The following is a 17,894-nucleotide window of genomic DNA, read 5'->3' as shown; positions in this document are numbered from 1 at the left end:
TGTGACAATCGTTGATTGCAACTACCCTCATTTTCTCAATCCATAGCTAAATAGATCTTAGGGCAATGACAAAAAAATAAACGTCGCACAGCAATTACATCTTCTCAAACTTGGGCATAGTACATACAGCTTCCCCTCAGGCAAAAGTCACCATTAAGTGCCCTAATTTGCATCAAAACACACACACACCCTCATTCTTCCATGTTTAGCGTCTTTGTATGGTCATGCTAGAAGGATATCGTCCATCAATACTTGTTTTTTTTTTTGAGTGTACCATAAGATGACATGCCAGAGAAAAGGACACCGCGTGAGGTCTTTGGTAAGAGTGCATGTTATTATATGTCATTATAAGCTCATTAAAAACACTGGTAGTCCTACATAATACCAGAGATTGTGTCTGTTCATACTGAATGTGCTTCCTCAACAACACATTATTCTTTGTTTAAAGTTGCCATATAATGAAGCTACTGATTTAGCTCAATAATAAGAGTTCAGTGAACCTCAAACACCATTGTTTCCTCATTCTTATGTAAATCCCGTGAGTGTAAAATCCCAGCGAAAAACAAGCCAGATCAGAAGAAAACACACACTTACAATTCACACAGGATCATTAATATGCATGCTTTAAATTGGCCACAATGTTTGCTAATGGGATTACAATTTCAATGTTATATAACTATGTATGTGAGGCTCTTATTTTGAAAGAGAGACATTATAGAGTTCTGATTTTAATGCAATCATGGAAAATTTATTCATCCAAATTTTGTCTATTGTGTATATTGTATGTGTATATTGTGAAACTGGCCGCCTACGTTTGTAACGAGGCAACAAACACATGTCATGCATTGTGTCATATCACTCTGCTCTTATTCTGATTATTCTGGAGTGAAAGGATGCCACAAACTTGATAAAGCTCATCTGTTTATGCAGAGGTTGATATTCATTTCTGCCTGTGCGTTCATATACATGTTAAAACCAAAAAATACGTCGCCGCCAATAGCCTTGTGGTTAGTGCGTCGACACATGGCTCTTAGGTGTTCACGGTGACCTGAGTTTGATTCCCAGCTCGAGGTCCTTTGCCGACCCTTTCCCTATCTTTGCTCCCCATGCTTTCCTGTCCATAATCTCCATCGTCCTATCACAATAAAGGTGAAAACCCCTAAAAAATAATAATAAAAAAACACAAAATACGACAAAGTACATCTCTATCTGCCTTTTTGTCAAGTATAATAATAATTTTACCTATATTTCATCCATAACTAAGCAACATAATTTAATTATTAATTTTCCTCCAGCTTAATCCCTTAATTTTCAGGGGTTGCCACAGCAGAATGAACCGCCAACTATTCTGGCATATGTTTTACATAGTGGATGACTTTCCAGCCGCAACCCAGTACTGGGAATTAACTTAATTTTCAATGTAGATTAGTTTAATTTAAATTAATTTCTATTAATTATTAATTTAATTTAATTTGCTCCTTCTAGCTAAAATAAAACTCTCTATCACTTCAGTTTAACAAGGAATATATTCAGTTTGTTTAAATATAGTTTTTTGGACTAATAAATTATGATTGTTTTACATGTATTGTGTATTTCATGTGTGTATTTTGTATGTGTGAGCATGCACTGATGACCTGCAGAGCATCAGATCAGGGCTCATTAATATTCATGACCATTCCAAATATGGTCAAACCTGAGCTTTTCATTCTGGGTGTATTTCCTGTGATTTATAAATGAGCACAAAGCCATTTCTTGACTATTTCTCCCACATAATTACTGTGTAGAAAACAATTTGACATTAAATCAATTCATTCTATGGCACCTTTAAAAAAAGTATGAGTCTCTTTTAGATGCGAATCTCTTCAACGACAGAACTCGGCAATAAATAAACAGTTTGTTTTCTGTCATGAAACCTCAATGACCTCCATGCTGCCAGAGAAACTGGATTGCTTGCCCAGCTTCCCGAATTCCTCGCCGCTTTGTGTTGTGCTCATACCATCTTCAAACTCCATCTGGCAACTACGTCGCTTGTATTTAGTGTCTACTTGCGATACGCCACACACAATTTGGGTTTTCCCGTCATCGAGCCAGCTGCTCAAATCCCGAGAATCCCCCTGTGTTTTGTCTCTTTGGTATACTCCAGGCTTTGGGTTGCCAGATTGGCCACTGCAACTGTAGGCCGAATATGTAGGAGTGCTGCCAAAGTGAGCAGAGGTTCCAGAAGGTGCCAAATTAGTGGCTAAAAACCAAGGGCAGTCACCGGTGGGTGTTATAGGGGTGCTGGCTTGATTTGAGCCTCTGTGCGTGGTCCAAGAAGCAGATTTTCCCAACAATAAAGGCGCTTTTGTATTGGTCTCGGAATTGGGATCTTGAAGTCCAGAGTTTTCTTGCTTCAAATTGAGGGAAAGAGTCGTAGCGGACAACCTTTTGAAGCCAATCTGGGTTGATATTGTACACTTTGACTGACTTACTCCATTGGTGTTCTTCAGATTATCAAGTCTGCATATTTTTGGTGAGTTGTCAGAGTTTGGAGAAGAGTTCTGGTTTGGGCTTGAGGAGTAGACAGACTTTATGTCGAGGGAGAAGGAACACTTGAGCCGCTTGTTTTGAAGGATTTTTTCGGTGGACAGATGAAGGGAACTGAGGTCTTTCTGGAGGGAGGTAGGCGATGGAGGATTTACGGTGATCTCTGTGGTGGTTTGTGAAGTCCTCTGGTCGTCACTCTCCATCTTTCGGATCTCCGTCACCTCTTTAACTGGATTTGCTTCTATTCTTATGGGACAAGGCAGACTCTTCATCTCCAAACCTCTCTCAAACTCCAGCAGCTGACCCAAGAAGTTGAAATTTGGAGATATAGATGGACGACGGTCCTTTACAAACCTATGGGAACACCAGATATGGATAAAATTAATTTGATGATCAATAAAACCTGGTTTTAGGCCTAATAATTTAACTCTGTTTAAGAGATAATGGTGTATTAGATTTTATCCATATAACCAAATCTCCATTCCCCCAGTTTGGGAACCACTGCTTTATAGAATCAGCATTGAAAGAGCTGTAGTCACCTGTAGGCATCATCTGAGGACAAGCCCATAGTTTTCATGATGTAGGCAATGGCGATGGTTGCGGAGCGGGAAATGCCAGCCAGGCAATGGACGATGACTCTGCAGTTTGACACCTTGGCTTTGTCTGTGGTCAGAGAGAAACAGCAAACCGGTCAAAAGCAGATCCACTGTTAAACTGCACACAAAGCATGAGGTAATGGCCGACCTCAGCTGCTGACATCACTTAAACGCTGATGCACAGATGGCTTCTGTTAACCAAACCTCAAACTTAGCATCTCTAACTTCCTGCAAACTCGCATCCTAACATTAGAGATGTGGTGAAAAACTGTTTGAGAAACCGAGAAATCGAGCTGAGCTTAGTTTTTTAACAGCAGATGGCACTCTAGGCTAATTTTTAACAGCAGACAAATTACAAATTAATGTAAACACTGCCCAGTATGAACACTCTCAAGCGGTTCTTGTAAGTCTGCTGTTACAAACTAGCCTAGAGCACCGTCTGCTGTTTAAAAACAAGCCGAGAGCACCACCTACTGTTAAAAACATACCTAGAGTGCCATCTGCTGGTAAAAACTAGCCTAGAGCGCCATCTACTGTTTAAAAACTAGGCTAAATTGTCATCTACTGTTAAAAGCAAGCCTAGAGTGCTGTCTGCTGTTAAAAACTTGCCCAGAGCTCCATCTACTGTTAAAAAACTAACATAGAGCACTGTCTGCTGTTTCAAAACAATCCTAGAGTGTCATCTACTAGTAAAACAGGCCTACAGCACCAACTACTGTTAAAAACTAGCCTAGAATGCCATATGATGTTTAAAAACAGGCCTTGTGTGCCATCTACTGTTTAAAAACAAGCCTAGAGCGCCATCTGCTGTTTAAAAATAGTCTAGAGTGCGTCTACTAATAAAAACAAGCCTAGAGCGCCATCTGCTGTTTAAAAACTAGCCTAGAGTGCCGTCTACTAATAAATATAAGCCTAGAGCACCATCTGCTGTTTAAAAACTAGCCTAGAGTGCGTCTACTAATAAAAACAAGCCAAGAGCGCCATCTGCTGTTTAAAAACTAGCCTAGAGTGCGTCTACTAATAAAACAAGCCTAGAGCGCCATCTGCTGTTTAAAAACTAGCCTAGAGTGCCGTCTACTAATAAAAACTAGTCTAGAGCATCATCTGCTGTTAAAAACTAGTATAGAGCGCCATCTGCTGTCAAAAACTAGCCTAGAACGCCATATGATGTTTAAAAACAGGCCTAGCGTGCCATCTACTGTTTAAAAAAGCAGAGAGTGCCATCTGCTGTTTAAAAACAAGCCTAGAGCGCCATCTGCTGTTTAAAAACTAGCTATCTGATGTTAAAAACTAGTCTAGAGCACTGTCTACTTATTACAACCAGCCTATAGTGCGGTCTGCTGTTTAAAAACAAGCCAAGATCACCATCTACTAGTAAAACTAGCCTAGAGCACCATCTCCTGTTAAAAACTAGTCTAGAGCACTATCTACTTATTAAAACAAGCCTAGAACGCTGTTTGCTGTTTTAATACTAGCCTAGAGTGCTGTCTACTGTTTAAAAACTAGCAGAGAGCACCATCTACTGGTAAAACTAGCCTAGAGCACCATCTGGTGGTAACAACTAGCCTAGAGCACTATCTACTCTTTAAAAACTAGCCTAGAGCCCATCTGGTGGTAAAAACTAGCCTAAAGCACTATCTACTCTTTAATAGCTAGCCTAGAGCACCATCTATTCTTTAAAAACTAGCCTAAAGCGCCACCTGCTGTTTAAAAATAACCTAGAGCAGCATCTGCTGTTTAAAAACTAGCCTAGAGTGCCACCTGCTGTTAAAAACTAGCATGAGCGCCATTTACTGGTAAAACTAAGCTCAGAATTGATTCAAGAGAGAATATTGATGCATTTTGAAAACGTCCGAATTGATTTCATGAATGGTTTTTCCTTTATTGAATTTGCTTAAATGCTTAAAGTCTTACCGATGAACTCGTTGGTTTTTTCCAACCAGGGAAGCAGCTTCTCGCAGTAGCTGTCGTTGACGGGAATGCGCATGAAATGGTTTTCACTGATGAAGTCTGGTTTGGGACATGTGTTGCTGGCATTCAGGACGTATGTGATCCCATTCTGTGACATCACCTCCTGTTAAAAGAGGAATGTTTTGCAGAAAATGAGACTGATTTCTGAAGAATCCAGCAGACAAATTCCAGCAGTATCAGTCACGCACGCTCAAGCTATTGTACACCAGGAAGATAACGTCTAGAAAAAAATGTGTTTGTGTGTGAGCTTCATGTCAGGGCTAACATTTAAGTCAACACGACATCAATGAAAGTATTTTCCTGGAATGCTTGTTATCAAAGTCAGTGATGAGATACGCCACGATTCAGTCATTCTGAGGCATGTGCAAAAACACCCGCGGGCCAAAAGAAAACTATTCCTGCTTATCTGATCATGCCTCATGCCTTTGTAATGTCTTTAGAACAGGGATTTTTTTGCAGACTGTAAAATATTATGATTTCCTTGATGATACTGATGGTGATATGCAAGCAATAGCTTTTTTTTGGGATAATTTCAGACTGTAATTTCCATTGTTTTTGCATTGTTATTAGTCCATTTTTTTGTTTTTAATCATTTGTAAATTCACAGAAATGCAATCATGGATTTGACATCGTGAAAAAGGAACACTGTATTGTATTTGTATTTTAGTCTAACCTTATTAAGGACGTCTCTCTGGGAGCCTAGGTACAGGTGAGGAAGGATCCGTGTGGGACCGATGTTTGCCACTGGTAAACAGGGTTGGGAAAGGCTGAGAGGGAGAATCGATGCTGGTTTATTCTCACACAGCTCAGGAAAACAGGAGGAAAATGCTGCAAAACCACCTGCAAGAACAGAGAAGACGTTCTTACTGTACATGATAAAACTATAATATGACATTGTGTGTGTGTGTGTGTGTGTGTGTGCAATATATCAAGTTAAGAAGGCTTAATTCTCTTCCAAATATTCCCCAAGTGCTACTTAAGAGTACTCTTTAAAGAGTATAGAGTAAGAGTAAACATTTAGTTGGTTTCATTAGGACTGAGATTGATTTATGCTAATAATAATAATAATAATAATAATAATAAATATTTATTTGATATCTATTTTTACAGCAGTTTAATTTAGTGAATGTTTACATCCGGAAAATACACAAAAATCTGTGCAATTCATGTTTTTTTGTGCTAGTTTATTATTATTATTATTATTATTATTATTATTATTATTAGTATTATTATTATTATTATTAATATTCCTATTTGTTTTTATATTTTTAATAGTTTGAAGTGATATATAGTTGTTTTGGTGATTTATGAGACCAAAAGCCTGGTAATAAATCTCCTGTACTTTATCTGTTATTTTATGGGGCTAATTTTAATGTATTATTTCTTATAGAATATATCGTTTCAAACTACTAAAGTGTTAAATATTTCTTATTATTCAAATATGAATTCTTGTCAACACATTTCTAAACATAGTTTATTATTTTAAACTCATTTGTCTTTGCCGTATAATATTGACAGTATAATATTCGCTGTAAAACAATATCTGTCAATTAACAATCCGTATTTTGTTAAATTAGGATTATGGTCATTAGTTATAGTTAAATAATTTTAAAAGTGATATATTGTTGGTGTTGTAATTTATGGGTCAAAAGCCTGTTAATAAACTGCCTGTAAGTTATCTGTTATTTTACAATACTTATTTCTATATGTTATATTTCTTAAACAATATATTGCTTCAAACTGCTAAAAAGGCAAACACAGCAGAGATCAATGTCCCATAATGCATTCATAACTGTAAATAAACTGAAATATTGTTTATTAACGGATATTTTTTTACCCTGTAGTTACTTTATCTACTAATATAAGTAAATTTAAAGTTTTTAAGTAAGTTTAATTTAAAGATGTGATGTTAATTAGGTAAATTGGCTGATGAGGTTAATTAGGCATTGGACAACAGTGGTTTGTTTTGTAGACAATCTAATATTATATCTATATTTATTTATTATATATATATATATATATATATATATATATATATATATATATATATATATATATATATATATATCTAAACGACTTTTATTTCAGCCAAACTAAAAGAAACAAGACTTTCTCCAGAACACAAATAATATAGGAAATACAATGAAAATGTTTTTGCTCAGTTAAACATCACTAGAGAAATGTTTGTGAAGTAATTAAAATTTCACAATATTTCTCTCCTTCAGCTAGTGTATGTACAGTACATTGTTCCAACACGGTTTGGCTGCAAATTCAATTACTTCCAGTAATAATAGAATAACTGTAACAATGAAGGGGTTTTCCAAACATCCTAGCCGACTGAATTACACATGAACCCCAAACACACACACACACACACACATACACACACACGCACACACACACTCCACAGGGGCCAAGAAGCATTTCCCACAATGCAGAAACATCCGCTGCCTTTTGCTGCTAAGAGTTCTGCTCAATCAGTACAGTAGATTAGACCATACAAAGCATTAAGATGACTTTAATTTAAAACGGTGAGTAAACCCATTGCTTATAAGCATGTAATGGACTTTATTAGGTCACAATAATCAATATATCCACTTCTTGCACACACATGGCCATAAGCTCAATGCACTATATATATCGCCCATACATATGAAACAATTCCAGCAGCATTTGAGCTGACTGTGCAACATCTCTATCTCTATTAAAGCTGTCAGTGTCAGTATGGTTAATAAACACTGTAGTATTTACTAGAAAATACTATAGTATACTTTCATGTGGGTGTCTGTCGACTGATAATACATTTGGTAGCAGATATTACAGCCTCTGTTACTCTTTACCCTTACACTTTATCGTTAATATTTATTATTATTTATTTAGGAGATGCGTTTTCTCATTCTGATTCCAATACCTGATTATTAAACTGTTAAAGTGACTATAATTAAAAGATATATTCTTGAGAATAAAATATGATGTGTTCTCTGGAAGTGTGTACCTGCCTTGTGATGCTATTATATTGTCATTCTGGCATCATAAGTGGCATTAAATAGTCTTTAAATGACAATAATATTGTTTATCGCAATATATTTGGTGCAATATATCGCACAACATAAAAATAGAGACCGTGACAGGCCTAGACTTCAAAAACAGTAAACTCATTGCCTCAAACTTTATGATTATGAAAATTAAGGCAACTCAGTTCCAAGCTATAACAGGTTTACCTGCTTTTTTAAAGTAAAGTCAACTTGCTGCTTTTAAGGCATCGGGTTTACTCGCTTTAACTAATCACTTTTACAGTGTAGTATTGTAAAGAATATTGATATAGCGTTAAATATCAATACTGAAATATTTCAAATGACACAGTCTTGCTTTTGGTTAGTATTGATATACATAGGTCTCAAACTTAATTCCTGGAGGGCCGCAGCTCTGCACAGTTTAGCTCCAACCCTAATCAAACACAGCTGATCAACTAATGAAGGTGTTTAAGACTACTAGAGACTATTAACCAGGTGTGAGTTTGAGGTGGTTGGAGCTAAACTATGCAGAGCTGCGGCTCTCCGGGAATTGAGTTCGAGACTGTTGATATACTGGCTTTGCTCTGGCATCACGGTGGTACAGCGGGTTGCATGATCGCCTCACAGCAAGAAGGTTGCTGGTTTGAGCCCCAGCTGGGTCAGTTGGCATTTCTGTGTGGAGTTTGCATGTTCTCCCCATGTTGACATGGGTTTCTTTTGGGTGCTTCCCCCACAGTCCAAACACATGCGCTATAGGGGGATTGAATAAGATAAATTGGTCGTAGTATTTGTGTGGGTGTGTGAATGCAAGAGTGTATGGGTGTTTCCCAGTGTTGAGTTGCGGCTGAAAGGGCAAGGTTCATTCCGCTGCACTGAAAAAAGTGTTGCATGCAAAACTGTTGCAAACAGTTTATTTGTGTTGAATTTAAACAAACAAATTACATGTAATAATGTTCAACTTAATTTATTTGTTTAAATTCAGCCCAAATAAATTGTTTACAACCACTTAACGTAAAAAAATTGAGTAAATCCAAGGAATCATCTTTGAATAATTTTTTTCAGTGTGTGGCGACCCCTGATTAATAAAGGGACTAAGCTGAAAAAAAAATGAATGAATGAATAAATAGCTTTGCTGTCTCGCACTCTTTTTTTTATCATCAGGGATATTAATTAATAACAACAATGTTAAGATATTAACAGTTATCAGAAAAGAAGATGAGATTATTCAATATTATTATTATTATTATTAATATTATTATTATTATTATTAATATTTATATTGTCATTAATATTATTAATATTATAATAATTATTATTTATATTTATATTTATATTTATATTTATATTTATATTTATATTTATATTTATATTTATATTATTGTTGGTGTTGGTGTTGTTATTATTATTATTATTATTAATAATATTATTATTGTTGGTGTTGTTGTTGTTGTTATTATTATTATCATTAATATTGTTGTTGTTGTTATTATTAAGTTTATTATTGTTGTTGTTGTTGTTGTTGTTGTTTTAAAATTATTAATAATAATATTATTATTGTTTATTATTATTGTTATTATTATTATTATTATTATTATTATTATTATTATTACAATTATTATTATTATTATTATTAAGTTTATTATTGTTGTTGTTGTTATTAATGTTGTTGTTATTATTATTATTATTATTATTATTATTATTATTATTATTATTATTATTATTATTATTATTATTATTATTTTGATCATTTCTTGCCTTTTAGACTTAAGGACTCCTGACGTACCTGGTATAAGCATTATTTTCCATTTTTACTTTATTTGCATTTTTTAATGTTACAGAGTTTGTTCATCACGATATCGAAAATAAAACTGAATACCGATATTATTATTATTGTTATTATTATTATTATTTTATTTATTTATAAAAATTTTTTGGAAGTTGTAATTCCAGTATTGTAGAAACACTACAGCAAATGCAGAAGCATGAGGAAAGCGCTGGTTTACGGTTTCATTCAAACAAGCGCAGTTTTCTCTGACATCTGGCTCTGCTTGAGAAGGAAACGAGAAAGCAGAGCTGCTGAAAGCTGAGCTCCGGCTGATCCAGTGTCAGAGTCTGTGTTCCTGCTTCCTGCATGAGCTCAGCATCTCACAGAGGAACACTACAGCCAAGCAGGACTCGGAGGAAACACACACATGCACAATTTTATGCACACACACACACACACACACACACACACACACACACACACACATAGACACACATGCATGCAAATACACACACACACACACACACAGACACAATTGTACACAGAAAAGCACATGCGCATATATATATATATATATATATATATATATATATATATATATATATATATATAAAACATATATATCCTTTATTATCTTTTTGGTCATTCTAATGAAGTCTATTTTAGCCCTTTATTTACTTCATCCACAGCTGCCCTTTAACCTAAAACTATATCATTCAAATATGCAGCATGACATCATCGCTGTGAACATCCAGCATGACATCATCTGCAGAACGTCTGCATTATCAGAATGCAAACAGCCCAAAGCTCTGAATAACGGCAATAAAAGCAGATGAGCTCTCTCTCTTTCACACACACACACACAGACACACAGGCATGAGGTAAGAGTCTGTAATTAGACGCATGTGACTCTCCTTCATTTATTCATGCATTGGTTCACTGACTGGCCTCATTCACAGCCCTCACACCATGACATCATTCAGAAAAGGCCATCAGATCTGCTGTGAGTCAGAGCTGGTTAAAGTGAGTCACCGATGACATCATCAGCGGATGCTCGTGTCATGGAAAGAAGCCGCAGAAATAAAGAGAGACGCTCTTATTTAGTTATTTATTCATATTTATTTTTCTGTAAAGTTGTAAACAATTTATGGGTGGACCTACCAACATATGTCTTTAATATGACAAACGTTTAACTATTATTATCCATTCATTCATTTCCCTTCAGCTTAGTCCCTTATTCATCAGGGGTCACCACAGTGGAATGAACCGCCAACTATTCCAGCATATGTTTTCACCCCAACCACCTCCCCATCATTCTCCCTCTCTTTTCAGATGGGATGGCGGGCCAAATCAAAGGTTACCATGGGCCAACTTTAACCCGCAGGCCCTATTCTGTGCATCTCTGGTCTACATCAAAAGCTGCTGGTCCAAAATATCTTAAATGTTTCTTAAAATAAGATATATTGTCTTCAATAGGGTAAAAAAGGACCCAGACATTTAAAAAGAACCTATTTTGGAGCAGTAATCACAATACAGTGATACTGTGAAGCCGTGATAACATGCAAACTCCACACACAAACGCCAACTGACCTAGCTGAGGCTTGAACCAGCAACCATCTTGCTGTGAGACCACACTGCTAACCACTGAGCCACTGTGCCGCCCACACTGTACACTATGCTCTGTTGACTGTATTTGTTATTGTTTTCCTGTTTGTTTGTTCCTGGAATAACAAATAAACAGCGCCAGAGATACTGAAATGTCGGCGGTGTAACCTCAGGGCATTGACTTCACCGGGAGAGTTGAAGGAAGTTGTTTTTCAACAGGTCTGATTATATAAACGCATGAATATTCAAATCAGCAGAGAGTGTGTTTAAAGGCGCCTGTCCCTTTAAGAAGCAGCTCAAGGCCTGCCTGTTTCCTGCTATTAAAAGCAACCGCCAAGCAGCATGACATCATCGCTCAACATGCGGGTGGCCAGCAGGCGCGCACACACGCACAAGCACGCGCACAGAAAGATAGATGGACAAACACACACACTCACAAATATTCAGGCACACACACACACACACACACACACACACACACACTTACAAACATGCACAGACACACTCATACACATGCTAACATTGACACTTACAAACATGCACACATACACTAACACTCAATTTATACACCCACATACAGACATGTACAAATGCACATACATGCAAACAAACATGCACACAGACACACACACAAATTATTTACTCACTTACAAACATGCACAAACGCACATACAGACACACTCAAACACATGCAAACAAGCACACTGACAAAAAGCGCACACGCATACACAGATCCACACAAACACGCGCACACACACACACACACACACACACACACACACACACACACACACACACACACACACACACACACAATTTATACACTCACAAGCATGTACAAACGTACATACACACTCAAACACATGCAAACAAGCACACTGACAAAAGCACACACATACAGTACACCGACACACACATACACATGCTCACACACACACACACACGCACACACACACACACACACACACACAATTTATGGACACACTTATACACATGTACAAATGCACATACGCACTCAAACGCATGCAAACAAGCACACTGACAAACATGCACACACACATACACAGATCCACACATGAACACACACACACAACACCATTTATGGACACACACACACACACAGAACATGCTCTGACAGGTTTTTTATGACATGCTTTATGACATCACAGGCCGGTTTCCAGTTTCCAGGCCGTGCAAAAGAACTGACATTCCTCAGACATGATGTCAGATGAGTCAAGGACACACACACGCACACACACTGAGGAACATGACTTCATTACTGATTCCACTGCAGGATTAATCAGGTTATACACACTGTGTGAATTGCAAAAGGTGCATGAAGTCTAAACCACATTAAAACAAACATGTTTTCCAGAACAAATATCTAAAATTAAAGAATACATACTGTGAATGAATGAATGAATGAATGAATGAATCAATGGATAATAAAAAATATTGGATTATAAATGATGAAATAAATAAAAAAGTCAATAAATAAATAAGTCAATAAATAAGTCAATGAATATGTAAATAAATAAATAAATAAATACGTCAATAAATAAATAATTAATTCCATAAATAAGTCAATAAATAAATAATTCAATAAATTTGTCAATAAATAATTCAATAAATGAGTCAATAAATAAATAAATTCGTCAATAAATAAATAAGTCAATAAATAAATAAATTCGTCAATAAATAAGTCAATAAATAAATAAGTCAATAAATAAATATATAAATAAGTCAATAAATAAATAAATTCGTCAATAAATAAGTCAATAAATAATAAGTCAATAAATAAATATATAAATAAGTCAATAAATAAGTCAATAAATAAATTCGTCAATAAATAATTAATTCAATAAATAAGTCAATAAATAAATAAGTCAATTAATAAATATATAAATAAGTCAATAAATAAATTCGTCAATAAATAAATAAATAAGTCAATAAATAAATAAGTCAATAAATAAACAAATAAATAAGTCAATAAATAAATAAGTCAATAAATAAACAAATAAATAAGTCAATAAATAAATAAGTCAATAAATAAACAAATAAATAAGTAAATAAATAAATAAGTCAATAAATAAACAAATAAATAAGTCAATAAATAAATAAGTCAATAAATAAATAAGTCAGAAAATGAACAAATAAATAAATCAATCAATAAATAAGCCAATAAATGAACAAATAAACAAGTCAATAAATAAATAAGTCAATAAATAAATAAGCAATAAATAAGTCTATAAATAAAATAATAAGTCACTAAATAAATAAGTCAATAAATAAATAATTCAAAAAATGAGTCAATAAATAAATAAATTCGTCAATAAATAAGTCAATAAATAAATAAGTCTATAAATAAAAAAATAAGTCACTAAATGAATAAATAGGTCAATACATAAATAATTCAATAGATAAGTCAATAAATAAATAACTAATTAAATAAATAAGTCGATAAATAAATAATTATTTACTTAAGAAGCCAAACATATGCAAATAAAGTTTATAAAGTTCATGCTTAAAATCATATTTTTTTCCCAAATTTAGGTTAAATGTTTATGCCATTGGCAGATGTGTTCTTGTTTAACCCTCATAATAATGTCATTACCAGATATCTAGTCATACAGATACAGATCGAGAGAACTACAAATCTGCCACCAAAAGAACTACAAATCCTGGCATGCACCACACACTCACACCTGTTCCTGTTTCACTTTGATTACACAGGGCTGGGAGCTGCTCATGAATTGATCAGATGGACTTTATAAACAACACACACACACACACACTTCAGCGCTGAGTCTTGTTATATTGTATTGTGAACATTACGTGTGTTTGACCCTTAAGTGTTTGACCCTTGGTTTGTTGTTTGTTTACGTTATTTGCTGCCTGTACTGCCTGTTTACTGTTTACTGACCACGACTTGTGTGTGTGTGTGTGTGTGTGTGTGTGTGTGTGTGTGTGTGTGTGTGTGTGTAAATGTAAATGTTTGAATTGTGCAAGCATGTGTGTGTGTCTGTGTAAGCATGTGTGTGTGTGTGTGTGTGTGTGTGTGTGTGTGTGCTAAATACAGATCTGTAGTATTTAGAGCTCTGCTAAATGTGTTGAGAAGGACATGATGATACTCCAGCAAGCCCAGACACATTTAGATGGATGCTGTGACACAATGTCATATTTCATATCTCACAGTCATCATGTTTCCATATTTCTGCTGCTGATGTCAGTGTGTGACTGATCCAGAATCTGCCGAAACTCAGCTGCACATCGTTTCTCCTGCAGTATACTGACAAACTCTAACTGTGAGCGGTGAAAACAGATGACATCACCTCATCACTGCCATGAGCTCATCAAATCACACACATGTCAGACACACACACACACACACACACTCGCTTTACATCTGAAATATTCAGCAGCGTTTTCACATACTAATGCAATATTAATATAGGAGACACCATTTCTGCTCCCTTTTGGCATAGAAACACATCAGTAGGCTTATAATAGGCTATAACACTCTAACATTAAGAGGTTTTGATATAGCTCATATTAATAAAGACACGCTTGTTTATTTTCATGTGAAAAATTAATATAATTATTCATTTTCCTTCGGCTTAGTCCTTTATTAATCATGGGTCGCCACAGCGGAATGAACCACAAACTATTCCAGCATATGTTTTACACAGTGGATGCCCTTCCAACCGCATCCAAGTACTGGAAAACACCCATACACACTCATTCACACACACACTCATACACTACGGCCAATTTAGTTCATCTGTCCCCTTATAGCGCATGTGTTTGGACTGTGGGGGAAACCGGAGCACCCGGAGGAAACCCACGCCAACACGGGGAGAACATGCAAACTCCACACAGAAATGACAACTGGCCCAGCTGGGACTCGAACCAGCGACCTTCTTGCTGTAAGGCCACAGTGCTAACCACTGAGCCACCGTGCCACCCCAAAATTTTATATATATATATGTATATAATTTATTATTATAAATTGCAAATGTTTTGTAATTCTATAATAGTTGAACTAGTTTCTTAAAGAATAATTACACACGTAAAAACAGCAACTTTATATTTAATTTAATATGCAGTTGATTTATATTATATTATTTAAATTAGTATATTTGGATTATATTTTCAGATTCTAATCAATATGATAAGTTTCTACATGCAGTTAGACAGATTTTAATTACTACTGTTATAATACACTCTCAGAAATAAAGGTACGAGAGCTGTCACTGGGGTGGTACCTTTTCCAAAGGTACACATTTGTACCTAAAGAGTCCATATTAGTACCTAAAAAGTACAAAAGTGTTCCTCTTAAAATCTTTAGGTACTAATATATGCTTTTAAAGTACTAATGTGGACCCTTTTGGTACAAATGTGTATCTTTTGAAAAGGTACCACCCCAGTGACAGCTCTTGTTTGTTTATTTTTGAGAGTGTATATATGAATTATTCCATCTTAAATTCTTTAACTATGAATAAAAGTTTAATCAAATATCCAATAAAATTGTAAAGTATATTGTAATAATATATCAGTTACAAAACTGACGTTCTGTTTAATGTTAAGTTATAATAATAACATCTTAATATAATAATAAAATCTAAAAAGAAATCTCCTGCTTGCATTCACTTTCAGTTTTCCATAAACTAAGTCAAAGATCGAAAAACACGACAGCAGGAAACTAAAAATCGACTAACCTCTCTCTCTCACACACACAGACACTCTCAAACTGTCCAAACATAAGAAGCAGGTCACTGGGATGAAACACATTCGCATGTATGCACTTATGCACTAATATCCTAACACACGATGCACCTCCTTAACAACACCAACAGAATAGCCAGAAAACAGCATTAGCTAAAAGAATCACAAACAGCAAACAAAGATTCATGCAAGCCCCAACTGCAGCTCTAAACCCTCCAGCGACTCACCTCTCAGATCTCGCCCTTCCTTAATGCGCCGCACGCGCATCTTCAGCCGCATCTCGCTCTCGTGCATGTCAGTCCAGAGCGCAGGAGGGATCAGGAGATCAGAAAAACCTGCTGCTAATCTCGCTGATGAAGAGCCGCTGTGTTGAAGCCGCCGCTGTCGCAGCCGCACTGTTTCCCTGCGCGCGTCTATGCGCTTCTGCCTAGGAGTGTGTGCGCGAATGTGTGTGTGCTCCTGCTTCTCTATTGTGGAGCCTCCTCCTCCTCCCGCCTCCCCGTCTCTGAATGAGCTCTTCTGGGCTGTGCTGTGTGTGTGTGTGTGTGTGTGTGTGTGTGTGTGTGTGTGTGTGTGTGTGTGTGCAGTAATAGCTCATGTGTAAAGCATGCAACCACATTCCTGACTCATCACACAAGTATGCGGACACTGATGGGGCCAGAACCGCCTGCCGGACAGCAGCGCGCCGGTCTCTTTCTCTTCCTCTCTCTCTCAGTTTAGTTTGATTCATTTCTAATCAATTCAACTAAATCAAACTTAACTTATCTCAATTCTATTCAGCTCAAATCAACTCAACTCAACTTGTCTTCTTAACTCACCTGATTTAAACTAAAACTAAATTCAACTCTTCTCATCTCAATTCAGCTTATCTGAACTCAATTAAACTCATCTCATCTCTTCTCCTGATAGGGGACTCTCATCCATAATCTCATGTCAACTCAGTTAAACTCAAATAATCTCATCTCACCTCATCTCATCTCAACTCAGTTAAACTCAAACTCAAATAATTTCATCTCATCTCATCTCATCTCATCTCAACTCAGCTCAATTAAACTCAAATAATCTAATCTCATGTCAACTCAATTAAACTCAAATAATCTAATCTCATCTCAACTCAATTAAATTTAAATAATCTAATCTCATCTCAACTCAATTAAACTTAAATAATCTAATCTAATCTCATCTCAACTCAATTAAACTCAAATAATCTAATCTAATCTCATCTCAACTCAATTAAACTCAAATAATCTAATCTAATCTCAACTCAGCTCAATTAAACTCAAATAATCTAATCTCATCTCAACTCAATTAAACTCAAATAATCTAATCTCATGTCAACTCAATTAAACTCAAATAATCTAATCTCATCTCAACTCAATTAAATTTAAATAATCTAATCTCATCTCAACTCAATTAAACTCAAATAATCTAATCTAATCTCATCTCAACTCAATTAAACTCAAATAATCTAATCTCATCTCAACTCAATTAAACTCAAATAATCTAATCTAATCTCATCTCAACTCAATTAAACTCAAATAATCTAATCTAATCTCATCTCAACTCAATTAAATTTAAATAATCTAATCTAATCTCATCTCAACTCAAATAAACTCAAATAATCTAATTTCATCTCAACTCAATTAAACTTAAATAATCTAATCTAATCTCAACTCAATTAAACTCAAATAA

At 35.4% G+C, this 17,894-nt stretch overlaps 1 protein-coding gene across 1 annotated transcript in view; it reads right to left on the bottom strand.

The window, feature by feature from the left end:
• dusp8b (dual specificity phosphatase 8b) overlaps positions 1-16,697 on the bottom strand; it is a 17,002-nt gene extending 305 nt beyond the window's left edge. The window contains exons 1-5 of the mRNA XM_056478532.1: positions 16,430-16,697; positions 5,767-5,933; positions 5,037-5,196; positions 3,066-3,189; positions 1-2,880 (exon numbers count right to left, since the gene is read on the bottom strand). The exon at positions 1-2,880 is cut by the window's left edge and continues 305 nt beyond it. Coding sequence (XP_056334507.1) covers positions 1,905-2,880; positions 3,066-3,189; positions 5,037-5,196; positions 5,767-5,933; positions 16,430-16,496 — 1,494 coding nt within the window. The 5' untranslated portion in view covers positions 16,497-16,697 and the 3' untranslated portion in view covers positions 1-1,904. The remainder of the gene's footprint in view (positions 2,881-3,065; positions 3,190-5,036; positions 5,197-5,766; positions 5,934-16,429) is intronic.
• Between the last annotated feature and the right edge of the window lie 1,197 nt (positions 16,698-17,894).

Source organism: Danio aesculapii, chromosome 18 (genome assembly GCF_903798145.1).
Source record: "Danio aesculapii chromosome 18, fDanAes4.1, whole genome shotgun sequence".
NCBI lineage: Eukaryota > Metazoa > Chordata > Actinopteri > Cypriniformes > Danionidae > Danio > Danio aesculapii.
Note: the sequence above shows the minus strand (reverse complement) of the source record. Positions and strands in the feature narration are given on the sequence as shown.